The 22,666-nt window shown below is 44.4% G+C and overlaps 1 protein-coding gene across 7 annotated transcripts in view; it reads right to left on the reverse strand.

The window, feature by feature from the left end:
* Window positions 1-807: 807 nt before the first annotated feature.
* The window catches only part of ADGRF5 (adhesion G protein-coupled receptor F5), a 100,305-nt gene continuing 78,446 nt past the window's right edge, over window positions 808-22,666 (reverse strand). For 4 of the 7 annotated variants that reach the window (XM_040473703.1, XM_040473704.1, XM_040473705.1 and 1 more), the window contains exons 11-22: window positions 21,397-21,567; window positions 19,402-19,521; window positions 19,039-19,248; window positions 16,550-16,762; window positions 14,397-14,552; window positions 12,361-12,569; window positions 9,899-10,078; window positions 6,714-8,108; window positions 5,133-5,174; window positions 4,985-5,044; window positions 4,061-4,145; window positions 808-2,099 (exon numbers count right to left, since the gene is read on the reverse strand). In XM_040473703.1, coding sequence (XP_040329637.1) covers window positions 2,020-2,099; window positions 4,061-4,145; window positions 4,985-5,044; window positions 5,133-5,174; window positions 6,714-8,108; window positions 9,899-10,078; window positions 12,361-12,569; window positions 14,397-14,552; window positions 16,550-16,762; window positions 19,039-19,248; window positions 19,402-19,521; window positions 21,397-21,567 — 2,921 coding nt within the window. In that variant the 3' untranslated portion in view covers window positions 808-2,019. Of the gene's footprint in view, window positions 2,100-2,122; window positions 2,809-4,060; window positions 4,146-4,984; window positions 5,045-5,132; window positions 5,175-6,713; window positions 8,109-9,898; window positions 10,079-12,360; window positions 12,570-14,396; window positions 14,553-16,549; window positions 16,763-19,038; window positions 19,249-19,401; window positions 19,522-21,396; window positions 21,568-22,666 lie in introns of those variants that run through there. The other 3 variants (XM_040473708.1, XM_040473707.1, XM_040473706.1) reach the window with 2 other exon arrangements.

Raw genomic sequence — 22,666 nt, forward strand, 5'->3', positions numbered from 1 at the left:
CCATTACTACAGGAACCAGCTCCGGCAAAGCCATTACGATCTCTAATTCTCCTTCCATCCATCCTGGAGCCTAGCCTCCGGCTCTGTCTCCTCAGGACTGAGCTCTGCCCAAAGGTGACCATTCCTGGAGAATTGTATAGCTGAATCATTTCCTTTGTGACCATTTCCAGGCAAGCATGGGAGTAGAGGTCTACACCATTTGGGAACACGTAGAAATGAAGAGCTCATTTACTTGAAACGTGATTGGGACTTCTATCTGTCCCACATCCTTCTCCCCATGAAGAACAGAGAGGCAGAAGTAAGAGTTTTAAACTACAAATAAAAAGAAGGGATGTCAAAGAGTTAAAATATTAAAAAGAAACCCTTGCAACCCTTGAGTTCCTTTCGGAACTCAATAAATAAACGGTTTCTGTGTCACAGCCTCTTGGTTCCTACCTTCCTGATGGTGCGGCCTGTTTTGGTTCTCAGCCCTTACGAAGACCACGCAGCCCACATTTCCCGAGGAGCCTCACGTTTTTATCGTGTTTTGCTCTCTCTCTGCGATCAGACTTCACTTTGGAATGTATGGTTGCTGTGGCTACAGCCGACTTTAATATGGAGGCGATTTTAATAATAGTTGTATTTTTATGAAATGCACACAGCACGAGAAACACACATACCTGCACCTAATTCATAAACAGTCACCTCCTTGGGAAAACCTCCACCATCTGCTCATTGAGGTAAAGGGTCATTAGGAGCGTAGACTGAGCCAGCTGTAAAATTTCTTTCCAGAAGATTGCCAAGTGGTCGGAATAAACACAAGTTAGACAATGCAAAACTCTTAACGTATATTGGTCTCGGAACTCAAGCACTTAAAGAGCTAATGCATAGGGAGCTACACAACACACCAAGGGCCATGAAATCCACGGTAGCAACAACAGGAACAATAAACCGTGCCATACGATTATTAAAATCTACTCTATTGTGCCCAGAGAAGTACCTGGTTAAAGCTGTTAAATACAGTATATGACAGGTGGGATCTGTTTTCAGTGCAATATATCACACTTATATCACATTATATCACATTTGGCAAGTGATGGATATAAAAAAATATATTTTTGGCCTTCAAAAAAGTGGAATAAACCAACATGTAAGGCTTTTCCCGATAAACTTTAGAAGATGCAATTAGCCGTTGGGTCTGCTGGGATCTAATAAAGAGCCTCAATCACGCTTTCTCTGCCTACTCGGTCCACTGAGCTCAAACCTTAGCACAAACTAATAGCATCTGTGTGTGTGTTTAGCATCAGGAGAATTACATCTCCTTCCATGCATTTCTTATAAATATTATTATCCACTTGAAAGCATCTTCATGTTACAATTTCCTCCCTGTCTTTTCCCACTGTCCTTTTTTTTTTTCTCCTCTCTCTCTCTGTCCCTCTCTCGTAGCTAAGAAATTACCAGGAAGATACCAGACTTTCCCCCTGGCTTATTTCAGTTTCCGTTTTGAGCCATTTTTGCATTCTCCATGTGGCAGTGTCTGAATAATTACATTAACATGGAAGTAATGTAGTTTTTAATGTTTTTCTCTATCTTTTTCTTTTTTCCTGTTTCCTTCCTTCCTTCCTTCCTTCCTTCCTTCCTTCCTTCCTTCTTAGAATTCACTGAAGTAGTTCCTAGGTATTAGCCTTGTACCTAGGAAAGCTTATTTTTGTGACCAACGTGTGAAAAGGAACAATGCCTCTTTGAAATTCTATTTTACAATACAGACAGGGAAATTGGGCCTCGGGGGACTTGAGTTTCACTTAAATACTATACACATTTAGTATCACACAAGAGGTGGGGGTGGGGCAGCAAATAAACTTAACAATGACTTTGAGTCCGTCCTTATGAAAGAAAGCTTCTTCCCCTAATGAAACAGTCTCTTCAGCATCCGCTCCAGGAAGCCTGTGGAGAAAACAGTTCACCCGTGGCTTTGGAAGGACTTTTTTCAGAGCGCATCCACTGTCCTTTAAGAAGTCGTATGGGGGGATTTTCCTGTTGTTAGTTGAGCAACGAGTAAGCACTGGATGTATTTTCCAGGGATGAGCTGGTTGTTTCTGGGGTGGAGACATTGTACGTGCCTGAAAAACAGAGCAGCAGCTCGGCCTTAAGGACAACACTTCCTGATCACTGCGGTGTGAGCCTCTCCTAATGGCCCAGGGGGAGCTCTAGCCCGAGAGCCAGGGAAGCTCGGCCATGCCTGGAAACACACCCATGCCTGCCCTCCTCCCAGGACCCAGAAGTGCCAGAGAACAAAGCTGTTGTTCTCAAGCGTGCGCGGCAGCCCACGAGACAAGCGCTAACTGCTTCACATCAAACCAGCAGCCAGATTTCTACAAAGGCCAGGGAGATACGAACTCTGGGCAGCCCTCCACATGCCACCACATGCACGGGCCTGGGGACATCTGTGTGAGGGAACCTCCCTGGCCCCCTGGGGTTGGAGTGACGTGGGAAGGTCTTGGTGGGGGGAGCCAGAGGCTGAGCTGAAAGGTGAGGGCGGCGGTTGGGGGGGGGGGGAAGGGGAACAAGAAACGAGAGGAGAAAATTACAAGGGAAGGAAAGACAGGACTGGGAAAGAAGCAGAAGTCAGGGGATGCTAATGAAAGTGCAGCTGAGGGGGCAGCCACGGAGCAACCACGGGGGCTGGTGTCAGCGGGAGGCGGGGACTGAGCACAGGGCGAGTGAGGGTGGTGTTGGGCAAGGAGGGGACACGGTGCCCACCCTACCATCAGACTGGTGAGCTGCCACTGCTAACAAGGTTTCCATCACTGCCTGGGGGGCCCTGCGGGGCTGCCGACAACATAAACCAAAGTTACAGTGATTACGGGACCCTCAGGTAGGCCAGTAGGGCGCTGCGTTAATGACCTTCGAGGGGTCATTGAATGGCAGTGACTGGAAATCTCAGGCCCTGGGACCTCAGGAGCAGAGCCCCAACCCCACCTTTGAGCGGACTGGTTCAAAATCAAAGAGCACATTTTATCGGCCTTGCATATCGTGTCATTCTGATTCAGTAGAATCATTTCGCAGAGTTTTAACCCGAGCGGGAATGGTCAACACGTTCCAGCGACAGTGCCGGCCAAGTGCAGTGGTTGTACTACACCCTGAAGATTTGATAATTTCACACCAGCTGCCATCGGTGACTTGCCAAATCGCAAGTGAAGGTCCTCCGGTTTCATGAGTAACGCATCAGGTCGAAGCAAAAAACACCAAGTCCTCCGGAGTTTTAACAAATGGTAGGCATTCTCAATTGATTTTATAGGAAGAGCCTTAGTCTGGAATAATGACGCTTTTCTAGATTCGGCATTTGTGAGATCTGTTCAGTTTCAAGAAGCTGGAGGGAGTTTTGGTGCTTATTTTCCTGGGGGTAGGGGCATAGCGGGCAGAGGTTTCAACTTGCCTGACTAGCTGAGACCCATTGCTTAAAGTCATTCATATTATTGATTTTATACCTCCAAGGTAGCAATTTAACTGTGCATGTTCCTAACAGAACAGCTAACTTGGGTGATTCCTCCTCTATGCATGCACGGTTTTATACATGCCCATATGTAAAACAAGCACACTCCCCCCACCCCCCCCAAAAAAAGAAAAAAAAGGGAAAAGAAATCCACAGCATGTGATCCTGTAGTAGTTTTCTAAATATATTTTTTTGCCGTACCTTAACCCATAAACATGACCTGCCTATTCTTATTTAACGCGAATAGCAATGAACTCCGCATTTGACAAGGCTAGCAATTTACAGTTCCCACTTTTGTGGTGGATACAGTTTTGACAGCTCTCCACAGGCTTGTCTAGATTCTCCAAATCTTATCCTTTTCAAGTTATTATCAGTTGCCCGCTGAAGGCAGTTGCTCTCTCTACAACCTGCTGGTGGTTTGGGAAATAGAAGCGAGTTCCTGTATTTAACCTCTGACCCAAATGAGGCTGTTCATGGTAAACGCCACGAAGTGGGAAAGTAGGGGTGTGAGAGTCTGCATCAGGGCAAATTTGCTCAAGTCAACCCAAACTAAGTACCCCAGGGAGTGAGCTAGAGGTCACTACGTACCTGTTTTACCAAACAAATTGTTAAATCTTCTTGATATCGGAGAACTCATAGAAAATACTGGTGTAGATGAACCGAGGGATGTTGACTGGAAAAGAAAAAAAGACAATTAGCAAGCAAATGTTAAACCAAAGCCCTGTTTTGATTCCTCTTTTTTTTAATGTTTTTTTTTTTAACGTTTATTTATTCCTGAGAGAGAAAGAGGCAGAACATGAGTTGGGGAGAGTGAGGGAGGCACAGACTCGGAAGCAGGCTCCAGGCTCCGCGCTGTCAGCACGGAGCCGGACACGCGGCTCGAACTCACAAACTGTGAGATCATGACTTGAGCCAAAGCCTGACGCTCAACTGACTGGGCCACCCAGGTGCTCCACCAAAGCCCTCTTTTGATCTCTCTGATGGTTTGTTTGCTGCCCTCTAGTGGTCACTGCCTGCATCTCTCATTCCGCTTGAAAGTGAGCCTGAAAGAGCATGAATTTCAAGTTCAAACAAATCAAGTAGGAGGGCCACCTTGAAACATCGGACTCTCACCAGAATTAGGAAAATAACTTTCAAATATATGTTTTACTGTTCTATAGGGTTTAGTGTTTTCTGATGTGTGAAAACAGTCAACTCTGAGAGCAATTGTTCTTTTCCAAACAGAACTACCAACAATCTCTGCATTATTCCTCACATTCTGTTCTCTGTTGTCTTCAATGTCCCCAGAAAACTTCTTGTTTCTCACTGAACTTGGATTTTTGACCTCCAGCTGGTATTGTCTGTGCTACCTGATCCCTACTTAAAGATGTGGGACAGCATCTTAGTGAAAGCTCCGTGGCTGACTTTAATAGGCAGAATCAGGTGAGACGCACAAGCAGTCGAATGATCTATGGTGAATCAGGCTGGGGAGAGGGAAGGGTTTGCCAAAGTCCCTGCAAAGGAAGGACTTGCCTTTGAGTGCTGTGAAGACCATCTTGACAGTGAAAACTTCTTCAGCAAGGCTTCCTGCACCTGCAGTTGTTTAAAGGAAGCCCTCGTAAGTTCAACATGCCACGAACGCTGGGCTTTTCTGGGAGCACGAAACTGTGATTGTTCTTACCTTCTGATCCCAGAGGCACCCAAAGAGTAAAATGAATAGCCCCTGAAAAAAGAATTGGCAGGAAGTACATTTTAATCTTATGATTTTATGGTTTAAAATTATGATTATAATTCAGTACGATTTTAATCATGTTCTATTGTCTGGCAACATAGGAAGTATTGTTACCCCGGCAATGAATTCGTACTACGTCTTCCCACTTCTGTGTTTGTGGAATGGGTCTGGTAGATAATAATGTTCAAAGGGATTCAGTAGGTCCACACCAAGAGACCTTAAATGTTATAATGTTATAAGGATATCATTCTATTTCCTTATCCCCGCCCCTTTGTGAACTGGAGGTCCTATTGGCTATGCTGTTAAGTACATCTCTTACGTCTCCGTAGGGTTCACATAATTGTGATGAGGACCTGGGGCCTGGGGTGACATTACCAGTCCCTTGTAGTCAAGCCATACTATAAACTTCATTAGATATGAGCCACATAGTTTGAGGCCACGGGCCTAGCAGAAGTTAGGATCTGGCATGAGCATCGGGGCAATGTCTCGACTTCACCTCCAGACCCACTGCCCCCTCACCAGCTCGTGAGGACCTATGCTTACCACCCACCTACTGGTTGAATCAGAATTAAGCATTCCCTTCCCTGTGCTCCAAACGCTTGTTGTCTGTACCTCTGCTAAAGTTCTTCTAACAATTGGACTTATTTTATAGTTATTTATGTGCTATGTGCTATGTGCTATGGGAGAGCAAAGAGTGTGTCTTTTTTTTTTTTTAAAGTTTATTTATTTATTTTGGGAGAGACAGAGACAGCACGAGTGGGGGGAGGGGCAGAGAGAGAGGGAGACAGAGAATCCCAAGCGGGCTCTGCTCTCAATGTGGGGCTCAAACTTACGAAACTGTGAGATCGTGACCTGAGCTGAAACCAAGAGTTGGACGTCTAACCGACTGAGCCACCCAGGCACCCCAAGAGTGTGTCTTTTTCATTTTAGTATAATACAGCAGAATGTCTACCTTACATAAGACATTCATTCTTCCTTCTTCAGCAAATGTTTCTAGGGAACTTACTATGTGGTACATAGTACTCATTTTATTTAGCAGATGGTTATCGAGCACCTACTCTGGGTCAAGTTCTTTTTTAGGTACTACTAGGGATACAGCGATAAGTGAGATAGATGTTATCCCTGACCCCACAAAGATAGAGTTCATTTAATGCTTGTAGAAATTTAACTGGAGAGATTACTTGGTTTTATAGTGGTATTTTCAATTAGGAGATAATAGGTGGCATCCTGATAATGTTGGATAAATAGCAAAATCCTGTGTAGGGAAGGGACTTTCCTCTTACGTGTATTATCAGGGCTTTTCAAAGAGAGTCATGCATGCAACTAAGTTATAATACCAGTGATAAGAGGTATGAGGTTCCATGGGAGCTGAGGAATGTGTCCATTCTATATCACCGAGTGCTTGTAATTACTTCTCTTTAGGGCTCTGAACTAAAATCCTTCCCCATTCCTACCCTTGTTTGTGTTGCTATCATTAATTTGTCCCACCAGTACAGATACTTCCTGAGAGCCCTGTAGAGTGGAACTTACCTGAAAGGCATTGAGGAGAGTGAATATGATATGGAACACAGCATTGCTTCCTTGGAACACAGTGGCAAGACCAAATCCCCAGGTGAGCCCCAAGAGCGGCGTGAGGACCCCAATGCTCTTGCTGATCTGAAACAGACTACTCTTCTCCTGCTTGCTTGGCTTGTCCCCGATGGAAGGTCTCAGGATCTTGGAGATGACCACAATCATGATGGTCATGTTCACCACCACGATGATCAGTGCTGGGATGACGAAGGCCAGCAGGGCCTTGGTATCCTCCCAGTTGAGCCAGCAGGCATTCTTCCTCGTGTAGACTTCTTGGGGCTGGGTGGCCCCCACTGTGATGACCGAGATGACCAGAGGGCAGCCATAGCCAAGAGAAAAGGCAATAGTCTTCTGAATGGACTTGCTTGCGTCATGCAGGATGAAAACCAGGCGGTAAAAGAGCATGAGGCCCAGAGTCAGCATCCAGAAAAAGACACTGAGGTAGAAGAAATGGATAAAGAAGGTGGCGGCCACACAGGCTGTCTTGTTGAGTGGGTGATAATGGTTATGAATGGCAGCGGCTACAATGAACCAGCTGTCAGCCACCAGAAGGGAGGCGGCGATGTTCACTATGCAGATGTGGCGCATATAGGAAGTCCGGTTCTTGGTCACTGATTTCCACACCACGGCTTCCACGACCAGACAGGCTGCCAAGCTCAAGATGGAAAAGCACAACCCAATGTAGGAAATGATGTCCAGTAGTATTTCCAAGAGAGAACCAGGGTACGGAGAGTCAGGGGACATGAGGATGGAGAACGACGTTAGGTGGTCACAGACGCAGGAGACGCTGTCCTCATCGACTTTGTTCACGTAACACCCACTGCTGTCCCACCCCCCTGTGTGGTTGGCGAGGTCGAAATTCCAGAAGACACATCGCGGTACCGCACCTGAAGGGTTGATGTTCTTAAAAGTCATTGAGATACTGAATGGCAAGGTTATATTGTGGCTGACGGTGGTTGTCATCACTAAGCTGTTGGCAAAATTCTTTCCTGGAACATCTTGGGCGAGGATGGTTTTGAGAGTTGGAAAAGCCACAGTGACAATAGATGAATCTCGCTGCAGGTTTCCCAGCTGGCAGTTTTCAATGGCCACATTACCCCACAGGTCTGAGTCTGAGAAAACAAAGCTCTGTTTGTAGGCTTTTGGATGGCCAGGTTTTATCACCATGCTCCTCATCTGCACATTAGTTTGGTTGATGGACAAAACAGTGCTATCTTCTGGCCGTAATGCTCGGGAAAATCTTTCCACTGAATCCAGTAGCTGTGAGCTCTGGTTGGTCTGTTGCTGTTGTACCACCTTCCATGTACTCAAGACGGGTTTGCTGAGAATGGTGTTAACCGTAGACAGAACGTGCTGTAATTGACATGGCATGGGGTCAGACCAATCAAATTCTTTCAATCATAAAAGGGAGAAAAAAGAACATCTCCCTGGAAACTGGTTGCATGGGTACAGGTAAGAGGAAAAGAGAAGAGAAAAATGAGGCCTCGCAGGCTGTAGGGACCTGTGTCCCACCTTCTTACGGCAGGGAGTTAGCAGAGGATATGTCCCCAAAGCTATGCGACTTTGTTAAATATTTACCAAGAGTCAGCCCCAACACACACCCACTGAGACCAATTTAGCAGGCTGGGAGAGATTTATTAGTGGTTTTATTTTCCTTTAAATCCCAAGCCTGTAAAGGGTGATAGTTTACCAGCAAGGGCAAAGTAGTTTCAAAAAGCCCTCTCCAATGCTGAGCACCAAATTGTTGGCAAAGGAATCATTCTTTTTTTTTTTTTTTTCCTGAACATTTTGATTTTCTCTCCTATGAACTCGGGCTTGTCATTTTCCATTTGTGCTTTCTCTCAATATAATTTCTTTGCCCTTCTTTGCCTCGTTCTGTTCAATCTGAAACTATGAGCCTTGTAGTTCGTCGAATGGTGGCCGCCCGAATAATCTGTCCCAATACCCAGACCCTGTGAATGTGACTTTCTTTGGGGGAAGGGTCTTTGCAGATGCAATTAAGGATCTTGAGAGGAAATCATCCCAGAGTAGCTAGGTGGGCCCTAACTCCAATGTCAAGTATCCTTTTGAGAGACAGAAGAGGAGAAGACAAATGGGGAAGAGGAGAAGGCCATGTGAAGACAAACTCGGAGGGTGTAATGAGGCAGCTGCAAGCCAAAGAATGCTGGAACTACTCGGAGCTGGAGGAGGCAGGGAAAGACTCCCCACTGGAGACTTCAGAAAGAACGCGGTCTGGCAGACAACTTGATTTCGGACTGCTAGCTTTGAGATCTGTGAGAGAATAAGTTCCTGTTCATGGTGAGCCACCCAGTTTTTGGCAACTCCTGGGGCTCCTTGTAGCCCCAGGAGGTCCACATAACCTCCTTGGACCCTTGTTACCCAAGCTGCTTTCCAGATGCCTCTGGCTGGGGTTGCACATCACGGAGCACTGGCAGGAGATGGGATGGTGGGAGAAGAAAGAGGTGGAAATATATTTTCCCACTACCCACCGCAGCCACGCCCTCGCCCCTACACACATGCTGTCCTCAACGCATCTGTGGTGCTGGTTCTGTTGCTACCGCTCGTGATCCCTCCTCTAAGGCTTAGTTTTCCCTCTGCTGTAGCTACGCTCTTTCTCCTCCTTTCCCCTTTAGTCCTCAGGGTAGTACTGTCTTCCATTCTTTTTGTATCCCCGGTTTTACCTCTTTAAGTATTTTTTTTTTTTCATTAAAGCCTCTTCATTTGAACTCTTCACTTGAATCCTGGGTGAATTTTCCTTCCTCTCGGAACCTTGACTGCTTCAAAGTTCATGTTCAGTGCTAGACCGCTGAGACGCCCACTTTGTACATAGTCTGAAAACCTTTAATGGCTGGTTTTCTCAGGAAGCAGATACGGATTCGTTCTATTTTCATGAAGAAACTAAGATGGGGATTCACTAAAGAAATCTTCTTAAGTGCCCCAAATGAATACTAGAAACACTCCTTGTGACCCTAACAGCCACGGCTGGCAGAGCATGCTACCTGACCCTAATATCCAGTGAATTTCTCCGGAGAAGACAAAGAAGGGGCTGCAGTGGGGGAGGGGTAGTTATGTTTCTTGACTACACGTCCCAGGGGGTGAAAAGATGAGACTCAAAGCTCCTGTAAGGCCCCAAACAAACTCACCGTCATCATTTCTGAATTCACTTGGGTTGGAACCGTTGAGAGCAAATCAAGGATGTTAATGATGGCTCCCAGGCTCCCAGGAAATGAGCTGACTTCGTGTTTCACCTTGCCTGTGCTAACAGAAAGATCCTTTAGGTACGTCGGGAGTTTCGCATCCTGATAGGGGCTCTTGATCAAAGCCTAGTAAAACAAAAGCCAACACAGACAAAGGGAAAACTTGCCGGTTGGTCTGGTCATCAAATCCTGCTGATCTATCATCCATGATGAAAATCTCTTACATCCGTGGTTTCCTTTTCTCCATTCCTAGAAGTACATCTTATAAGGTAATTTACTTATCTCTTTTTTTTTTTTTTAAGATTTTTAAATTTTTTTTTCAACGTTTATTTATTTTTGGGGGACAGAGAGAAACAGAGCATGAACGGAGGAGGGGCAGAGAGAGAGGGAGACACAGAATCGGAAACAGGCTCCAGGCTCCGAGCCATCAGCCCAGAGCCCGACGCGGGGCTCGAACTCACGGACCGCGAGATCGTGACCTGGCTGAAGTCGGACGCTTAACCGACTGCGCCACCCAGGCGCCCCAACTTATCTCTTAATTTAATCTGTGTGCCATTCAGACTAGAATATTACGTAAAGTCCTCACACATAGAAAGGGAACAGTAAAGCACATGTTAACCTGATGACTAGTTTTTTTTTTTTTTTAAAAAGGAGAGTAGATGTGATTGCTAGACAACTAGATTAAAATTGAGTATCGTCACTTGGTGGTCTGTATGGAAGCCACGTTCCACTCCGCTTTTTCTCATCGCTTACCTTGCTGGCCATTGGAGGGGTGACTGTCCATCCCAATTTTCCTGGGACAGTTCTGTTTTATATCTGCTGTCCCGGTGTAATGATTACTAGTGCCCTCTTTTGTTTTCAAAATGCATCCTGGTTTGGATGATAAATTATATGGTCACCCTATCTATAATGATCACACTTCTGTTTTCTAATTAGCTAACTACCTATATTATAATGACACAATTAATTAAACTACTTATAATTAAAGATTTCAAATTCTACCTCCTCCATAAAGAACTTTGATGAGTATTCCAACGTAAGGGAGTTTCTTCCTCTGAATGCATAAGTGTTTGTTATTTTACATACTTCACACTTGTGACATTTCTGTTTGTGACAATGTCATCTTGTGTTTTAATTTCAATATCTCTCCAATTAAATTATAAGCTCCTTAATATTATGAAATGTGTTATATTCCTTCTGATATCCTATAATGCCTCACATAGCATAAGCCATATAGGTTGGCGCATAGTAGGTATTCCATAAATATATATGGAATGGATAAATCAAATAAAGCATGATAGACCAACATGCCCCTTTTCCATTGAAAATGTATCTAGGTATCTAGAATTGGGACCAGGGCCCAACAGGGAGTTCAATTTATAATATTTCTATCTTTCTTGATTAGGAAAATTTATATCACTGATGTATCCTTCATCAAGGCCCAAATCAGATGCCAAGTTTTTCAAGCAGACCTTTCCCGATTATCCTAAGCAAAATTAGTGTGTATGTAACTACTCAACTGGATTATGTTCTCTAGAAAATCAGAGACCAAGTTCTGATTTGGTCTCTTTACCCTTATAGCACCTACAATAATGCTTTGCACCTAGTAGGTATTTTAATGAATTTAGTGTCAAACAAGAAAAGAGACAGAAGATGATCAGAGGAGACACAAGTCAATATTACCCCTTTTCCTTAATTCGTCTTCCAATGGTGAGAGCATTTGGAACCACTTGGTTAATGATATCATTAATTATAACCACTAAGTATAACTCTACTAGTTGCCTCATCAAGGTTGACTTATTGTAATTCATTAGGATTTGCATTTTAGGAGTCTCTACTCTAAGCAACTTCAGTATGAGGTCACATTTATTTTGATGAAAAGAAATTTTTCCCTACCGTATGGCAGTAACCTCTCTTCTAGTTAAGAGAGGCAGGCTAGTTACATCTCCCATTACTAACGGGTTACCTCTAAGATTGAGGAAATCTCAGACCTGTAAAAACATAATGCCCAAGCATATATATTTTTTGCACCAATGAACCTTATTTTTTAAGTTTCTCCTTTTTCTGAAAAGATTAGAGCTACTTGCTTGATATCAAGATTATTCAAAGGGGATCGATAAGAGAGGATAATTCTACCTGCACCTTCAAGGTAATAGAAACAAGTCACTGAGAAGTCAAGGTAAAAAGGTGTACAGCTGGTCCTAGGGCAGAATGCATATTTTGTTGTCTCCATATTTGTATGTAAGAAAAATGTAAAGCATTTCTAGGTTTGCATCTTCTTTGGAAATAAACAAGTAAAAGTCGCTTTGGGAGCAACACAAACCAGCCCAAGGCCCATTTGCTGAGAAATGAGATAAGCTAGAAATATCTCCCCCACAAGAGCTCGGAGTCAAATATTTAAGGATCACCTTGGCCAGCTGGAGAAGACTATTTATTGGGGCAGAGATGCAGTCATTCTTCTTCACCTTCCACTGGGAGCCTACACATTTGTACGTTATGATCCCACCAGTGGGACTTCCAGGGCTGCTGGGAACACTTGAGAACTGGCACAGTTTCTGGATGACTTTCCCAGGCTCCCCAACACCTATTATGGGATCTTGGCACATGATGTTCTCTCCTGCATTAGGAACATGGAAATAAAAGGGACTGTTTGAAAAGGAGGAGAAAAGGTAGTCGAAATAGGGTCAGGCCTAGGTAGAATATTGACGTTTGAATTCATTTTTTTCTTTGCTTTCAATGACCTTTTCAGAGTTACCCACTTTTTTTATTTTGCACCTGGCTTTTCAAAACCCCTCTCTGTGCTTTCAACACAAATCCGACTTTAACCTGCGCTTACTTTTCCTAACAGAACTAATTTCCTCTATGCCTCATCACCATCTCCAGTCCTCAGGAATCTTCTCTCCACTGCCTGTAAAATCTAAAGCACGGAAAAATGAGAGCTTAATGTGTGCTCATCTAGATAAGAGATAATCAAGTTACTAGGAATCTTCAGGAACATAATGCCTAATCCAAGGGATTCTCAACTTTGGCAGATTAGAATCACCTGGGGATCTTGGAAAATACCAATGTCCAGTCTCACTCCTGCTCAAATATAGGAAACTCTTGGGCTGCGATTTAGACACTGGCAGTTTTTTAACTTTCCCCGGTGATTCCGGTGTGCAGTCAAGGTTGGGAGGCACTGCCTTCATTCAAATATGTAATTAATGGTCAGAATTCCAGGCACCCATGACCTGAATATTCTGAGCAATATTTGTAAACATTTGTTCCTTCTGGCTTCCCTTAGTGGTGACTCCATTTCACGTCTACTCAAGACCAGACTTGCATGGGAAAGTGACATTTGTTGAAGAACCTCTAGTCTCCAGGGGACCTTGATTCTCTGACGAGCAGATCCCTTTCTCACGAACTTACAAATTTAGCATTAAGTTCTCAGTCATTGTATAAAGTCTTGAAATACTAAGTAGTTTCTACTAGGAAAAGGAAGTGGAATCACACCTGGGATGAGGAAAGAGGAGAAGAACAAGGATAAGTCAATAAAACATGTCAACGCCTGGGTGAAGATGCGGCATGGGGGACAGTGAAGAAGTGGCCTTGGTTGCCCCCCCCAAGAAGAGGTGTGCTTAGTAGGGTCAGGGGACAGTGACTCAGAGAGATGGGGAATTCTAAATTCCTACTTTGATGTCCAGGGCTCAGTCACCAATACACGTGAAAATGACCACAAATCACGAAGTAAACCCAAACATGATTCGTGATAGAGCTATGAATCCCTTGGATATCAGAGGTGCTATTACAGAGAAGGGTTCGGGGGGAGGGGATTGCTTCTTGCAGAAGCCCAGGACCATCCTTTATTCACTTGCCTCTCTGCTGCTCCTGAGGAGAGCTCTTGGTCATGGGCCATTACAGAAATGGCCACAAACCATGACCTTCAACCTTGAAAATATGTGGGATGATATTGGCCCAGTGATGACAAAGGATGACAAAGATAGTTGCCTATTTTTTAGATTGATTCTTTTCATGTAGCCCTGTCTAGTAGGGACACTTTTCCTTTGCTGAAAGTTCAAAGATACTGTGCACTTCCCAGTACAGTGCTTAGCCTCCCAGACTCCACTGAAATAGGGCTTCGTCCACAAGGTTTTCTTGATTGTTTGCTCCCTACCATCACTAGGAGAGCTAAACCTGGAAGCCTCTTTGGACTGCCCACAGCATCTCGAGTTCAGCCCTTACTGCATTAGATGTAGTAACATTTTTTATCACATCCATCTTTTCCCTATGCCTGAGGCCAGTCAACATGGCTTAGCTCTTTTCAAATCCCCCACCCTTAGCCCAAGGCCTGCCCCATGAAGGTGCTTAATGCATATTTATTGAATGGATGAACAAAGGAATGGATGACTAAATGAATACTTTGCTCATGACTATAATATTTTAAAATAATTTAAAATGCTCTTACCAGGAACCAGGTTAAGCTTCATAGAGGGGCTCTGGACTGAATTATTAGCAGCATTGGTAAAGTGACAAAATATGTTGAGCTTTTTTGGACACCAGGAAACTGAGCTTGCCATGAAATTATATTTGTAGCACACTTGCTTTCCATTAACTTCTTTTTCTGAGATAGAATTATAGAAAGAATTAAGTCACAAGATGAGTCTCCAAAGCACACATTTTTTTTTTCAGATAATCCAATATGGATATGTGTGTCTAGATTTTCCAAGGAATGTGCCACATTCATTTTTTGATATGGGTTTAAAAATGGCCCTAGCGTAGAAGTAAGTCAGCCCACATTTACACTGTGCTCACCTCACCTTTACCTCTACCATTCATGACTCCAAATCTGTGCCCGTACAGTTTGGACAATCAGAATGCCTTTCAGCTTCTCTCTCCTCCTTCTGCCTGTCCAAATCCCAGCATGTCCTGTGCATTTATTCTGTCTTGCCTTCACCACATTGGTTTAGAGTCACCTCTTTATGGACCTGTCTCCTCCATTAGACCATAAAGTCTTGGAGAGAAGGTATCTGGTCTTACTTATCATTGCATCTCCCAATGCCTAGCTGAGTATTTGGCACACAGAGAGCCTTGAATGCACGCATGTTAAACATAGAATGTTGAAATGATTAAATACTTCAGTATCCAGATTGATTCTAGACCCTCCTACCATACAACCTTCTCTAAATTCTCATCTTAATTGGGTCCTGCTTTTCTGAACTTCCAGTGTTCTTTTGATCTGAGTTGCTCATTTTAGAAATGTATTGCTATACCCATTGTCTTTTTTGACATGAACACTTTCAGCTAGATATTAATATATGTGCCCCACCTTCTTTTGTCTTCTTTTAATTGACTACTATAGTGTTTTGCATTGGGCATGTCTCTATGAATAGTTGTTTAACGAATGAATGAATGAGCTTGTAAATCCTTCAAGAAGGTGTCTGTGTTTTGAGATTTGGGGTTGTGAGCTCATATTTGGTTGACCTTAATCTGTAGGAATCCTGAGGTCCATGGATTGAGGGTACATCCTACCTTAGAGGATTTGAATTTTTTTGGCAGGTACCATTGGGTGCTACCAGTAGGCCACTTTAAATTAGTCACTCTTCAGTGTGGAGTTCCTGGACCCCATAGGTAGTATAAATTCAAACCCCAAACCTGAGTGGGAGCAAGACAGTTATAATTCTTAGGGGAAATTTTTGCCCACCCAGAAATGAGGCTAAGCTCTTAACTCTGGCAGACAAATTTTGTTTTTCTGCTTATCCTCTTACTGAGTGAGCATCTCACCCTTTGAGGGTTCTGACTTTGTGCTGGTGATGTAGGGTGCCTTAAGTCACTGCCTAGAGAGTAAGGCCTTTTCTGGAATGTCCTTCAGAGCCTTAAAACCCAAGGTGCTGTGTTTCTGACACTGGCAGATGCCTTCAGAGAAGGCCCAGCAGTACTAAAACATTTCTATTTTTTTTTCTTTATGCTCTTGGCCTCTTACTTTCTTGAATGCTCAACTGTGCATAGTTAAAAGGATTTTTGAGGTACTTTTGAAGCATGCTGATTCATAGTGTGGAGGGAGGGACTACCAGAATTTCTAGTCTGATGTACTGAGGAAGTAGAAGGCCTGTGAAAGTATTCTAGCACTGTCCTCGACAGCTCCCAGTAAAACCAATGGGCTTCCTTCACCCTCACAGACCCTCAAGATTTTGCCACAAACCAACAAGCCATGGGTCACACAGCAAAACAGAAGGTATTAAAGTTTCGTGGGGTTCTCTCTGTTATGTTCTGTCTCTGATGCAGTCTTCATATCTCTTTACCTCTCTTTTTTTTTTTTTTTTAATTTTTTTTTCAACGTTTTTTATTTATTTTTGGGACAGAGAGAGTCAGAGCATGAACGGGGGAGGGGCAGAGAAAGAGGGAGACACAGAATCGGAAACAGGCTCCAGGCTCCGAGCCATCAACCCAGAGCCTGACGCGGGGCTCGAACTCACGGACCGCGAGATCGTGACCTGGCTGAAGTCGGACGCTTAACCGACTGCGCCACCCAGGCGCCCCTCTTTACCTCTCTTTTAAGATGAGATGTTTAGACTCCACATGAAGGAGGTGTGCCTCACAATGCAGCAATTACTGTCTTACCTGCAAGAAAGGATAGGGAGTCCATTTGGAAAGTGACTTTGTAGTCTTCATTCTCCTCAATGCAACACTTGAAGCGATGGGAACCTTTACACGGAATTGTAGCTTCCAAGGGATCAACCATGATGTTTGGCTCCAGAGGCAGCGGGTAAACAGTCACATCTTTTGTAGCGACACTGTATGAATTCTTATATCTAAATATGCAATGATAGGTTCCTGAGTAGAAGGAAACAAAAATGAGATGGAGTGTAGTCACTGTTCCAAAATAGCGTTTGCTGGGAAGGTTAAGAAGAGGATTAAATTTCCCTGTCAAGCACGGGCAAGGGCACATCATACCTTCCTCTGGACATTGGACAAGGGAATGTTTGATCACCTCTCCTCCTGGGTTCTCTATGTATTTGAAGGACCAACCAATAGCCTACATAAAACTCCAAATAAAATTAAGTGGCTTATCCAAAGTTATACAGCCTGTTGGCTGTGGAATTGCGTTTGAAGCCAGGTTCTTTCCCAATACCTACTCCCAAAGTTCTTTTATTAACCCAGGGGGAAAGATGGGAGTTTTGGTGTGTGCTGAGATGGGGTGTTCTTGGAGGGGAGTTGTCAGCCAGATGGAGCACTGAGGTGTTGTGATGTCTCCTCTCCCCATCTCTGAGTGAGTGGTTTCCTCAGGTTCCAGGGCACCATGACACCACTAAAGAGTGTGGAAGGGGCAGGGGTAGGCTAAAATTCTTGAGAGAGCTTCATCTGTGGGCTCTGGAGTTAGATGTATGATGCCCGACTCCTATCTAGAAAAGTCTAACGATGAGAGGCTGGCTGGCTTTGCCAGAGTACAGAAGGAAGGCTACAGCGGGAGTAGCCTGTGACCCTGTGCTTGGTGAGGCAGAATAGATTGTGCACAGTACTTGGGTTGAGCTTCTGGAGAGGATCTTTTCCCAGTGGACTTTATGGCAGAGCCCATCAGAGGATGAACCACCACCTGAACAGGTGCCGTGAAGACAGTGCAGGAAGATTATAACAGTACCTATAGCTCAGCGAGACCCTTTGATTTTCTTTACATTCCCTCTCTTTGCCCCAACTCTGGGGTGGCCAGAGCAGCAACTAGCCAGAGGAAACACAGCTAGAACAAAGACCGAGAACAAAGCCCTTTCAATTTCTGTTGGGAGGAAGGGAAGCTTAAACTCAACATAAAATAAAAGTGTAGTCAGTTCAGACGACAATAGATTTTTTTTTTTTTTTTTTTTTTTTTTTTTATTACCCGGGTATAGGACTGCTAAATAGTTTATGTGACTGGAAAAGCTATAGCTTCTTCTCAGTTACGGCTTCTCAGTAGGAACAAGCAGTTGGACAGAGTAGACGTAAGTCCAGCGTGAGAGAAAAATACTCCCATTTCCTGACTGTATTCTACCAAGGCCAGCCAAACAATGACTAGCTCTTTCTACGATGTTGCCCAGGCCTTCTATGGACAAATAGAGATGACCTGGGACTTAGAGGACCTGGACTGATTAACTTTATGGTTAAGGAAAGGCTTCAGAGTAGAGCGGTCAATCAAGAGTTGGCCACTGGAGCCAGTCAGTCTCAGTTTCACCCTGGATCTGCCCATTTATCAGAGGTATAACCTTGGGTATTTTTTTTTTAATTTTTTTTTTTCAATGTTTATTTATTTTTGGGACAGAGAGAGACAGAGCATGAACGGGGGAGGGGCAGAGAGAGAGGGAGACACAGAATCGGAAACAGGCTCCAGGCTCTGAGCCATCAGCCCAGAGCCCGATGCGGGGCTCGAACTCACGGACCGCGAGATCGTGACCTGGCTGAAGTCGGACGCTTAACTGACTGCGCCACCCAGGCGCCCCTAACCTTGGGTATTTTACTTATACTCACTGGGCCTCAGTTCCTTCATTTTTAAAGTGGGGACACTAATACCACTATCTTCTAGGTTTATTGTTTTAATTGAACTAACCCACTTAAATACTTAGCACTGTGCCTATCACATACTAAGGACTCATTAAATGTCAGCTATTATTACAACCATTCTATCAAATTCTCTTTTTTCCCCTCCAAATATTTGCATTTCTTTCCAACATGAATAATGTGTAGCGATAAATAGGAAATAAAAACGCTCCTTTCTTTGGAACCAGGCATATAAATCCTTTACCTAGATTTTTTTTTTTTTTTACATCACGATTGGGTGAAAAACTCTAAAAGTCTGGTGAAACTACTTTTAAAAGCAGTCCTCTTAACTTCATGGCAAGAGCACAGGCTCTTGAATTGGAGACGAGTTCCAATACTGTCTCTGCAACTTAAGATGTAGAAGCCTAGGTGTATTTGTTAATCTCTCTGAGCCTCAGTTTCCACATCTGTAAAATGGAGATAGTGACATCTTCCCCTAAAGGGCTCTTGCATGAAAATGTGATGACATAGGCCCTCCAGGGGCCTCTCATAGGGTGTTTCCGGGGGTCCCGGCAGCAGAGTGGGGTCCGGGGTCTTTCACTCACCATTCCACTCCCGGGTCACGGTGTTCACTGTGAGTACTGACTCTGCTCCATCAGCATACCTCTTCGTGGTATAAAACTTTGGGTATATTTTAATTCCAGCAGAAGTGTTCCAGTATACCTCATCATAGTTACTCACATCGCTGATGCACTTTATGGAAAAGTTTTGCCCCTCAGAAACAGAAATTGGGTCCCGGGTTATTGTTAGGTTGGCTGAAAGAATGCAAACAAAACAGACAAAAGAAAAACCAACAACAGGCACAATGTTTAGTCTTGCTGGTGACATTGACACGCGAGTGAAATTTCAGACAGAGACAGAAAGTGTGGGCCGTCCTCACTCTACTTGTGTCAATGCGGGACTGGTACCTTGCCGTTCCTGGGCTTTACTGGTTTCTAGGCTGTTCCCGGTGGTGCTCTGAACTGTACTCATTTCCATCACATGCCTTAGGAGCTCGTGCACTTTCCCATTGTGGCTGGAATTATTTCCTGATGATCAGCAGGGCAAAAGGTTGCAAACTTAGGGGTGTTGACTTAACCCATGTGTTCATGAGGAATTCTTCAACAAAAACGTTAACCGGACCCTTAACAAATGTAAGAGCTTACATGAACATTCCACTGTGTTTGCCCCTGCTTCTCTCTTTCCATTCCTCTTTGAGCGTGTCATTGACATTTCAAAATGCCATTCACTTTGATCTTCTATAAGCGAACGGTTTCATGCCTTGAGCCCACTGATGCCAGCTTGCTTTTTCAATCAGTGTAAAATCTTACTCTTGGTCAAAATCAAAAGAAACCAGGACTCCCCATTGTGCCCTTTAGAAGCTGGGATCCCAACGTTCAGATACAGTCCCTCAGTTCCATAAGCATGGATTGCTGTGTCCCTCCCCCTGCCCTGATTGGCTGTAGGGATCTCGGGTAGAGATGCCTTTCTACAGTTTGGCGGTTTCTGAGAATGGAAAGGTAGGAACCATGGATCCACGGAACCATGAATCTGTTCCTCTTGATTCTCAGGTGAGCTCCAAACTACCGGACCAGTGGTTTTCCGTGAAGTCTAAATACGTTTCTAAGACAGCCTGAACCGCACATAATCAATACAACTCAGAGTCAGAACTGGAAGTGTATAACTGCTCCCACTATAGACAATTGCAAATCATTGCTCAAAAGACCCCCGAACTCATCCATGGCAATAATGTTTTCAGATAAACATAGTCTTGATCTTTGTAAAAATGCTAAGTCATAAGAGCAGAAAATGTGAATGAGACTAATAAGTATTGTTCATATGAACCTTTCTCCAAATTGTTCAAAGGGGTCTGATGATTGACCTAAGTAGTTTTTGGGGGTTTTTTTGTGTGTGTGTTTTTTTTGTTTTTGTGAGATGGGTGGAAAAACAAGTTTGACCGCCCCTTTTTTTGCAGATAGGGGTGAAGTTATCATGTTTTATTGTATGGGGAGAAGAAATGACACTTTTAAGAGGCCTAACTCAGTCAAAAGGCGACTCGAGACGACTGTAAAATAACCACAAAGTATCAGATTTTTAAAGCTTTCTGCAGCATCCTCTCTAGAACAGGTGGAGTGGGAGAGAAGGGTGCCAGAGCAGGCGAAGGGTGGTAGGCAGTGAGCCAGGCTACTGGAAGGGAGGGAGGATAGGATTATGGGGGGAAAGGGGAAAATTAGGGGCGCTACCCTCATTAGAAATTCAGGGATTAAACAGAACTAATCCACGCCTGAAACTGTATTTCCCAGTTCACACTCTGCTTTATCAGCACGATGCAGGCCTTGGCCTTCCCTGCAGCCGTGTCTTCACAGCCCCATGCTCCTTTCTTTTAAAGACTCCATCTGAATTTAGTTTTTATTTTTTTTAAATATAACTTATTGTCAAGTTAGCTAACATACGGTGTATACAGTGTGCTCTTGGTTTCGGGAGGAGATTCCCATGACTCATCGCTTACATACGACACCCAGTGCTCATCCCAACAAGGTGCCCTCCCCAACGCCCATCACCCATTTTCCCTTCTCCCCATACCCGCCCCCCCCCCATCAACCCTCAGTTTGTTCTCTGTATTTAAGAATCTCTTATGGTTTGCCTCCCTCCCTCTCTGTTTGAAACTGTGTTTTCCCCTTCCCTTCCCTTCCCCCATGGTCTTTGTTAAGTTTCGCCAAGTTTCACGTAAGAGTGGAAACATGACTTCATCTGCACTTAAATGGTAGACAGGGAAATCCTCTTCTGTCTCCCGTTAGTGATTTACCCCGAACACACCCCCACTACCAGGGGAGGCCCTGCTTGATTGCTACTCATGAACCCAGGGGATTCATGGCCCTTGGCTTGAGGGGCAAAGCCAAAGATCCCAGTGAAGGAGTCCTTACCCACAGAGGTGAACGTCACTTCTATGCTCTTACTGCCTCTGGCTCCGTGCTCGCTGATGAACTCACACACATAGGTGACCCTCATGCCACCCAGGCTGCTTGGACACTGTCTCCCGTCGGCCTTGAGGGTGTATCTGCTGCAGCCGGAATCTGTGTCTGTTTCAGGGTTTCCTGCAACGACACAAGCATTTTGTTTGTTCGTTTGTTTTGCTATCATCGCTGGGTGACTATTTGATTTAGGAGCAAAGAGGCCAAATCAGTGCCGAGGAGTTATTATTTAAGTCAGCTTTCTTCTTTTTGGAGAAGGAGGATTGTTACGATGGCGACCACTTACAAGCAGGGTAGTGTTGAGAAAGTCACTAGACTGCTCTGGGCAGAGAGAGAGAGAAGCAAGGTGTTTGGATATGATTTCAACGGCAAGGAAAAAAGATGTCAGATTATTTAGACTATTATTATTGAAAGGAGAAAGAAGCCTGGAGCCTGTGATATTTGTCTCGTTGGAGAAATGTTTCATCATGACGTGTACCCTCTTACGAGTCTGTATGTTTCCGTGGAAGTTGCAACTTCATGCTTTCTCAGGTTACCAGCTGTTTCCCCTTCAAAATACCTCCCCTGCCTGAGGCACCTGGGTGGCTCTGTTGGTTAAGCGTCTGACTTCAGCTCAGGTCACGATCTCATGGTTTGTGGGTTCGAGCCCTGTGCCCAGCTGACAGGTCGGAACCTGCTTCGGATTCCGTGTCTCCTCTCTCTGTCCCTCCCTGGTTTGCACTCTCTCTCTCTCTCAAATATAAATAAACATTAAAAAAAAAATACCTCCTCTTTCACATTTTCCTTTCCGTTCCCAAGTTGCCATCCCCGCCATCTTTACTTCCTGTTAACGACTCTCTAACTCCCTCCCTCCTTCCATCCCTCTCCTCCAACCCTGCCTGCCACCACATCCTCATCAGGCTTCTTCAAATACTGTCCAATCTTCCAACAACCAAGGAAAACGATAAGCTTTCTGATAAGCTCCAGCATAAATGCATCTTTTCCAGCCTTGGTTGGATGACCACTGATGTTTGAAATGCTCTGATTAATACATAACCAGCTTTCATCCCCAGTCCCCCAAATGTTCCCAACTCCAAATCGATCTCCATCTTCCCCCACTTGATTGGATGAGCTCCAAGCTCAGAGGCACAAGCGTCAGCTCTAAGGCTCACCTCTCCACTTGGCCCTTGAAAACCCACTTCCCCCAACTCTCCCAGGACCTCATCCTATCCTTTATCTTTTT

The sequence above is a fragment of the Herpailurus yagouaroundi genome, unplaced genomic scaffold (assembly GCF_014898765.1).
Source record: "Herpailurus yagouaroundi ecotype Mexico unplaced genomic scaffold, PumYag 139, whole genome shotgun sequence".
Classification (NCBI taxonomy): domain Eukaryota; kingdom Metazoa; phylum Chordata; class Mammalia; order Carnivora; family Felidae; genus Herpailurus; species Herpailurus yagouaroundi.